We start from the raw sequence: 8971 nt of genomic DNA, 5'->3' as shown, positions 1-8971 counted from the left end.
ACCCTGGACTCGGTTTTGATACACCAAAGTGAGATCAGTGGAGATGAGCGGTATTTTAGAATTTTAAAATCACTCGGACACTAATTTGGAAGAGAATGTCTATATTTATTAGCAAACCACAGCAGGTATATTGACATATGCATGCATGATTTACAGCACTAAAATCACTAATATAACTAATGATCGTTTAAGTCTAAAAATGGCATTTTCTCTACTGACCAGCAGGGGCAACTCCACTATATGGTGACGTTAGGCTGCAGAAACAAGTCAGTTTGAACAGAAGTTAACTCTCAATTTAGTTTAAACATCATTCTAAAAGGTTATTCATCTCAATTGTCAGTTTAAAAAATTCTTAAGATGTACTTTAGGATGTGGCCACAGAGATTATGACGGTACTGAAAAACACATATAGGGCTTGCCTGTTTATTAATTTTTACTGCTTTCACTTTGTCTTTTTTAATTCTATTTATTTATTTTCCCCAAGCCAACATTAGTCATTAAAATATCACAATTAAGGCTCATAAATGTTACTAATCTTGCTTCCCAGCCAAGTAGCAGTTTCCTTCTGAATAATAGTGAGGTTTCCAGCCACCATACAAAAAGAAAATTTCCAGCTGTGCTCAGTTGGTCACTTGGCTATTTTCCTATTATTCCCATCAGTACACTGAATGCTCATTGGCTCAATGACTTGTGACTATCAATTTGTTAGCAGATGAGCATACTTTGGACAAAACCGCATTTGTGATTCTAACTACAATTAACTTCATAAGTTATTCAAATATGACTTGAAAGTAGTGATTTGATATTTTCTCATACACATCTGTGTAACTGGAAGTTTTTGCAAGATATTGGACGTTTCAGCCCCTGTAGGCTTTCAAAGGAATGGAAGTTCAGACCTGGAAGCAAAGTCAAAGTAGCTACCATGATGTCCTCCGTTGGTTTCTTAAGTCTCATATTGAAGATTAGCATTTCAAAGTCACCATCTTAGAAAACCACACACATACCTTTCTGGAGATCCAGAAGTCTTTGTGCAGCCACAGCTTTTGCCTTATGATGGCCTCCAGACAGGCTACAGTTTTCACCTTTCCAACCTTGAAAAGTGTCTTGAAGCTATGTCTATATTTTATATACAGTCTATAGGCCCCATTAATTTTGGATTATTCAACATGCAATGAGACTGGAAATCCAGTGAACAGAGATGGGACAAAGTTAGCTTTACATGTTTTTCTGTAAGGCTGTCTAAGATTTGGGTAAGTTTTTAAGGCATTTTAATCCATGATCTTTCCCTCCACCTAACCAAATACTTGTGTTGCCTAAGCTGAACCCAACTGTGATTGAAAGCTAAAAACTGTCTAAAAGAAAAGAAGGCGCACGTCTCTCAAGAGCAACTTGGGCAGAGGAGGCTGGTAAAGTCTGGTAAACTTCACAAACAAACACACCCACTTTCCTTAATAATGCATTTAATTGAACAGCACGCACCCTGAGTCTGACCTTAATCTAACCCCATCGTAACGTCGACCTAACCTTTATAAAGCTAACCAAAGAATATTTTACCTGAGAATGTCATTTTTCACACAGATAAGGATGTTGCATACAAGGCCTACTGTGAATACATAGTAGCTGTGGGCCTATAGAGAGCAGTGTGGCACCCTCTAGAGGCTAAGAAGAGTATAGTGATTTTCTTTTTTTTCTTTTAGCAAATCCGATTCCAATCATCTGATTTTCAACAAGAGTTCATGACTTTTTTTTATTCCCAACATTTAATGTTTTTTCTTCACATTTTAACTATGAGAGCCCGTCATAGCTGAGGCTTCAGTGAGGTGTGTATGAAATTTCAGGAAGCTGGGAACTATTATTTCTTGGAGCTTGTGTTGTACCCGGTGACGTAATCAGTTGCGCATGTGTCCAGATTCAGGTTCTGCACGCCATTGTGGAAAATAGTTACTTACACATTATTGACTCTTAAGCCTGAGCTAGAATTCCTAGTTGACTTCCCCGAGTATAATAACTGAAGAAGAAACTGTCCCACAATGGCTACGGACTCCTGGGCTGAGGCAGTGGACAAGCAAGAAGCTGCGTTGGACTCGGTAAGGCTTAACTTACGCAACACGGGCTAACCTGTTGTTAGCCTGCTTGGTAAATGCTTTGGCCTGGTCTGGCACACTGTTGAAGAAATTCGGTAGTCTGTTTTTAACGTGGACAGCTGAAATTATTCAGTGAGAGCGCCATCAGTGAATAAAGTGGCTCCCGGTGACGCCCGTCTCTGTAGAGTTTCATTAGGTCGAAAACGAAACTACCGGCTTGGCTTCAGAGCTAAGTTGAATTAGCTCGTGAAGAGCTGCTGCGTGCTCAGCGGTTTGATAGCTTTAGCAGCTAACTGGCTAACCGGCATATGAAGGAGGGGGGCTTTGGAAAAGTCAGACTAATTATTTAGCCCCAGACGAACTCAGTTTATTTTGTTCTTCCTCGCAGATGGGAAAACTTCAATTAAAAGAGAAGCCAGAAGAAAATGGTAAGCATCCATGTGCAGCTGAATTGGGGTAAGAGCCAGTATCCATAAAACAAGGAAACCCAAGCATGTACATATTGGCATTATTTATTGCAGGCACAAACGCAAACGCAAAAGACTCAGCACCTGCAAAGTCAGAAGGAGAGAAGGCGGCAGATGATGACGAAATTGGTATGCGGTAAATTATCTACATGTGTTGAAAATATGTGTGCATTCATTATTGTCTTTTAGTTGGATGCTTGGTTGGCTCTTGTTCTAAAAGAGACATCTCCCCTATCTTGTTGTTTCAGAGGACGTAGGGGCACAGTCTTTGTTAAACAAACTGATTCGAAATAATCTGGTCAATACAACAAATCAAGTGGAAGTTCTTCAGAAGGATCCGAACTCTCCGCTTTACTCCGTCAAGTCTTTTGAAGAATTAAGGCTGTGAGTGAGATCTGTTTGTCTGTCTCGGTAGCCTAATCACTTAATATGTCATGTTTAACAGTATTGACACATGTATCTGTTGAGAGTTCCCAGCAAGGACCTGTGTTTAAAGATGCACCGATGCACCAGTCTTTTGGGCTGATTCAGATTTCTCACTTTTCTCTTTAAGTGTGACCTGCCTGTTTTTGCAGATTCCAGTTTTCTTTCTGAGAGCTAAAACTGACCGCACATACAAGTATTCATCAATTCAAAATAGTATTTTTTTAGGTACTATTTCAGTAGGTTTCTCATCTGAAATAACTGAAAGTAAAGTCCTCTGATACTGGAAAGAGGATAAAATAACTGAAAATAAGTTGTTGTTTTTTTTACCAAACAAAACCAGGTGCAACTGATTTATATAATAGAGCTACTGTCAGGTATTTACCCCTGTGTTTATAATGTCGCCAGATAATGTGACACAGACCCTTTTATTTTTCTCACTCATCTCCATAATTCACCTCTTAACTACGTTGATCCTTTGCTCATAAGAGGCTGCTGGTGCTCTGAGAACTGGATAGCTTCAGCTGTAGCCCTGTTTTTAGGGAAGTTTTTGCCCACACTTTACCTCAGAACTTTGTCTTCACTCACTTCCACACTAACACCATAGCACGTGTCGTGAGTGTCATGCGCGACTGTCCGCGCTGCATGAAACAGGCTGGGTCATAATCGGTCAAACAGGAGGCTGATCAGCCGGTCACTGGTCCGGGCTGATTCCAGTCCCCGGCTGGTGAATCGGTGCATCTCTAGTTGTGGTGTCTCTTTTATGCCCATCTTCACCACGGTGAGTTTACACAGACTGATTGTGACTGATGCTTCACAATCCTGGCATTTATTTTATTTTTTCCTCTCTGTACAGTAAACCACAGCTGCTTCAGGGAGTGTATGGTATGGGTTTCAATCGGCCATCAAAAATCCAGGAAACTGCCTTACCGATGATGCTGGCTGAACCGTGAGTGTCCTTTAAATAATGATATGCAGACATTAGACTTACTGAATCACTTAACCCTGAATAACATTCTGATATCCATCATATTTATTACCACCCGTACATCTAATTTCCTGTTTCCTGTAGTCCACAGAATCTGATTGCTCAGTCTCAGTCAGGAACAGGGAAAACGGCTGCCTTTGTTTTGGCTATGCTCAGCCATGTCGATCCCAACAACAAATACCCCCAGGTGAGTGTCAACTTTCTTTACTGTACTATAAAGTCACCATTGAAATCCAAGTGATAAGCATGACTTGTCTTGGACAAAAACATTCCTCTTGTCTCTCATTGACGGACATGTGTTCTCTCTCAGTATTAATGTTTAATGTTTGCTCTCTTTTCTCGTTGTCAGTGCTTGTGCGTGTCACCCACCTATGAGCTGGCGCTTCAGACTGGCAAAGTGATTGAACAGATGGGCAAATATTACCCTGAAGTCAAACTAGTCTACGCCATTAGAGGAAATAAATGTAAGGCGCTTGTGCTTTCTGCTGTGCTGCATGTGTACTGTTATGTACCGAATTGTTGTTAGAACCTTTTGTGCGTGTATGAGCACGTCTGTCTTTTTTTCCAGTGCAGCGGGGCATGAAACTGCAGGAACAGATAGTTATTGGCACACCTGGTACCATGTTGGACTGGTGCAGTAAATTCAAGTTTATTGATCCCAAGAAAATTAAGGTGTTTGTGCTTGACGAGGCTGATGTTATGATCGCCACGCAGGGTCACCAGGACCAGAGTATACGCATCCAGAGGTCAGCCGAAGCAAATTAAAATAAGACTTGAGAACCATGTGGCTTTTTAAAATTTTTAAAATTGTGCATGTTTCATGCCTCATTTCTTTGCCACACAGGATGCTGCCCAAAAACTGCCAGATGTTGCTGTTCTCAGCCACATTTGAAGAGTCGGTGTGGAACTTTGCTCAGCGCATTGTGCCTGATCCCAACATAATCAAGCTGAAGAGAGAGGAGGAAACACTGGACACCATTAAACAGTACTATGTGTTGTGTAACAGCAAAGAAGAAAAATTCCAGGCTCTCTCTAACATCTACGGCGCCATCACCATCGCTCAGGCCATGATCTTCTGCCATGTGAGTTGATCTTTAATTTAAAAAAAAAACAGCGACTCTGGCTGAATTTTATTTCTTCTTACATAAGCTTACACATTCTTTTGCTGTTTGTCATCATTTGTTGCCAAGCTGTTCCTCTTTAATCCAGAAGTGAAAAGAGAGCTCTGCAGCATGAGCTAACTTAAACAGAATAGTCTGTTTTTTATTTAACCAGGGAAGGGCCAAACTCAATCCTTTTATACTTGGACTCTTTGTATACACACCTGGCATGTTGGTTAACTGACTGAAGCGCACCCTTTCCTCTGTTCAATTCAGACAAGGAAGACAGCAGGCTGGCTGGCAGGGGAGCTGTCCAGAGAAGGCCACCAGGTAGCGCTGCTTAGTGGAGAAATGCAAGTGGAGCAGAGGGCTGCAGTCATTGAACGCTTTAGAGATGGAAAGGAGAAGGTCCTGGTCACCACAAATGTTTGCGCTCGAGGTAATGATGTTCAGATGTTTGTCATATGAGTTTTATCTGTTTACATTTGAAAACACTTTTTTTCCCCTTACTTTTGCAGTTACGTTAGCACAATATATATGTGGGTTTACAAAGTAAGTTGCAAAAAAATATGTTTGAGGTGTAAAGTTTGGTTTAAAAAGCTGTCTCAGCCTGAATGCAAGCTGCTAGAGATCAGCTTTAATGAATTTGGCTCACCACTTAGGATAACCATAGGTCACCAGGATACCATACTTGCATCTACTCACTCTGACCCATTGTATCAGAGGGAGGCAATTAATGGATTTTTGAAGGAATTGCAGATTTATTTATTTTTTTGTCCTAGGTATTATAAAAAAAGGCTTGGGGTTAGTTTCTGCCCACAATATCCTGAAATTGTTTTCATACTTATTTCAGTTTTCAGCAGTTTTTCTAAATTCTACACTGTACGGCCTAACATGCAATTTAGAGGAAGCCTTAATCCACCGCCAAAGATTATCATACACTGTATGTAAAAGATGGAAATAGCCTCCAGAGTCAATGTGTTACTGCCTTTAAACCTGCACAAAAAGGTCAGTTACTGACCATGTGACTCTTTTTGTTATGATATAGTCTCAGTGGATAGTTTTTTTGGATTGATTTAAGGTGGGGGTTTTTTGTGATTGACAGGTTTATGCTTCATGAGTGTGCCGTGTACTCATTCATTCTGTGCTCAATATAAATAAATAAAAATCAAAGACACTTTTTACAGCAGTGCAAGTGTGAATGTGTTTGATGTCAGACTGTATGAAATTAATTGGATTTCTACAGTCAAATTAAAACATTGGTGTCCTGCACATGTACATTGTTTTCTAGTAACTCTTTATTCCTCCCATCTTCTTTACAAACAGGTATTGATGTAGAGCAGGTTTCTGTGGTGATCAACTTCGACCTGCCAATTGACAAGGATGGTAACCCTGACAACGAGACATACCTGCACAGGATTGGCCGCACAGGTCGATTTGGGAAAAGGGGACTGGCCATTAATATGGTGGACAGCAAGATGAGCATGAACATCCTCTACAGGATCCAGGAGCACTTCAGTAAGCAGCTGTTTAAAATAAAAACAAAACATGTACTTAGCCCTTCTTCCAGCCAGATCTCAGCCCCTCTCTGAACCCCTCTCTTCTGTGTGCTCTTCCTCTGCAGATAAAAAAATTGAAAAACTGGACACTGATGATCTGGATGAAATTGAGAAAATTGCCAGCTAAGAAGGTGTGTTCACGCGACGGACGCTCGCTTCCCTCCCCCACGTCTTTGCTCTCCAAGGACTGTACGCTCCTACAATTTTATTGCTTTTATTATTTTTTTTTAGCTGTCGGAGAAAAGAGCAAAACCACACACAGCATATGTTTACATGTGGATATGTCTCCTCTCAGACACGTGTTTTGTAAGTCTCTGATACATACCCTATTTCACTCTTTGTACTCCTTTAAATAAAGTGTATGAGTTTAATGCTGTGTATTGTGATGCTGTAAAAGCAGGCATAGTCGACTCATTTATTATTATTTTTTAAATGGGGGGGAGGGGCGGGACTTTTTTTTTTCTTTAAATTTTAAGCCACTGGTGGCTGTAGTGGTGGCATGATACAAGCTATTCTGTAAAGAGATTCACAAAAACCCTAAGAGAAAAACAAAAATACTCATTTTATGTGCCGCAAATGTTTTAAAATATCACTGAATGTAACCGTATCATGTGGACTATTACAGCTTTTATCGTGCTTTGTTATGACTACCAAAATCAGTACAAAGGGTGAAGTTGGGTATGCTGCTCCGAGTTGTAGTTTTAATTGATTGTGTCATTGAAATGGTGATGGTTGGGGTTCAAGGGTCTATGCAAACTTATCAACCTGTGATAGCTACTATCGAACACTTATCAACCTGTATTCACGTGACACAAATTAATCCTGAAATAACCTCAGCTTTAGCATCAGGGTGTGTAGTCTAGTCAAATGCCAAAAAAAAGGCTGCCTAGAGTGATAACGCATTACTAACTCCAAGTCATGGACATTTAGATGTTTCTGTGTTTAGTCTGTCATCGGCCAACCACACATCTCACACGCATGCTATTTATATCCTTTTTTTTTTTAAATTTAAACATGAGGACGAGCTTGGCGTCACTGCTGAGCATTAATCATTAGTCTTCTTCCTTCATCGCTCATAAAAATCAGATTTTTAACTGAAAATGTGACCATTACGGTGATGTTTCCTTTGTGTATCACTGTCCCCACTCAATCGTTACAATCAGGGTTTCAAGTTTGACTTTAGCTCAGCTACATTTCTTCACCCAGACTGTGCTGTTATTAAGGATTGTGAGTTTAAAAAAAAATTACGCAATGCCTTCCTCAAGTGCATTATATACATATGATTTTGTTATTAATATTTAAGCTATTGGGCTTACATTTCTGACTGACACTTGAAATTTTGATTATATATTGAATTATGGGCGTCTTTAGGATGTGTGAATTATCTTCTTGAAACCAAATGCTGAATTGACTTGAGGACCTATGCTAATCAGATTTACTATGTTGCTCTGACATGGTCGCCTGGATAGGAAATGTGTACTTGTGTACATATTTACAGAAAAATTGTTTAAAAAAAATAGTTACTGAATTTTTGAGATTGTCACTTCTAAGAAGTGCAGAAACATTCCTCACGAGGTTCGATTTTGACAGACGCAGCACTTCAAATCAGTTAAGCTTGCAACAGTTGGGTGACTGTACAAAAATCAAGAAAAACAAATGTGTGATGTTTGGTGTATTTGATCACTGCACTGGAAGATTAAGATCGGTGACTGGTCAATCTAAACCTTCTACAAACCTCATCTGGCTCCCAGCTGCACAGAGAAGACTGTCGGTGGTAGTGCGGATTTTATGGACTATTTATGGACAACTTGATGAAAAATCACTTAATGAACACATGCAGCCAAATTGGAAGGAAGTGACCTCAAGCGTGAGAATCCGTAGGAATGGTCTGTGAAGACTTTTGGGTAAAGAATAAGTGTATGCAGTTTTATCGGACACTCGGATGTATACGTTATCAGTGAGTGTGTGCACTTTGTTGATCCATAATGTAACACCACTGTATGAGACCCATGGACACAAAGCAGTTTTGGCTATAGAACGTCACACTTTTGCCCACATGTATACCTTGTTAGATAATTTTCAATAACCTACAAAATTCATAATTGTACACGTTGCCTAATCGGGTTTAGGGCAAGTAGCCTGTTGTAACCTAAAGATCTATGTAGACAATGACAGGTTCAAGGTGTGTGGTCTTCTGTAGCTGAGCTGCGTTCATGGACAGTTATGTACTCTTAATATGTTGAATTAAAAGAACATCTAGCTGTTCATATGTATGTCCCCTTAATGCTTATTCATATAGGTCGAACTAGAGTACAATCACTGTTTTTAGTACATGAGTGAACACACAGCA

General features: G+C 40.0%; 1 protein-coding gene across 1 annotated transcript; it reads left to right on the top strand.

Moving 5' to 3' along the window:
* The first annotated feature begins 1879 nt into the window (after positions 1 to 1879).
* Positions 1880 to 8888, top strand: ddx19b (DEAD-box helicase 19b). The gene is made up of 12 exons (XM_004545127.6): positions 1880 to 2087; positions 2473 to 2512; positions 2606 to 2680; positions 2800 to 2935; positions 3831 to 3923; positions 4047 to 4149; positions 4312 to 4426; positions 4531 to 4708; positions 4807 to 5044; positions 5339 to 5501; positions 6389 to 6580; positions 6687 to 8888. Exons 1-12 carry the CDS (start codon positions 2031 to 2033, stop codon positions 6746 to 6748), a joined length of 1452 nt encoding a protein of 483 aa, XP_004545184.2. The 5' UTR covers positions 1880 to 2030; the 3' UTR covers positions 6749 to 8888.
* The last annotated feature ends 83 nt before the right edge of the window (positions 8889 to 8971 follow it).

This window comes from Maylandia zebra, linkage group LG5 (assembly GCF_041146795.1).
Source record: "Maylandia zebra isolate NMK-2024a linkage group LG5, Mzebra_GT3a, whole genome shotgun sequence".
In the NCBI taxonomy this organism is placed as follows: domain Eukaryota; kingdom Metazoa; phylum Chordata; class Actinopteri; order Cichliformes; family Cichlidae; genus Maylandia; species Maylandia zebra.
Note: the sequence above shows the minus strand (reverse complement) of the source record. Positions and strands in the feature narration are given on the sequence as shown.

Coding starts and splice junctions, on each gene's coding strand:
- ddx19b (XM_004545127.6), top strand. CDS start 2,031: ATGGCTACGGACTCCTGGGCTGAGGCAGTGGACAAGCAAGAAGCTGCG. Junction 2,088..2,472: donor AAGAAGCTGCGTTGGACTCG/GTAAGGCTTAAC, acceptor TCTTCCTCGCAG/ATGGGAAAACTTCAATTAAA. Junction 4,150..4,311: donor CCAACAACAAATACCCCCAG/GTGAGTGTCAAC, acceptor TCTCGTTGTCAG/TGCTTGTGCGTGTCACCCAC.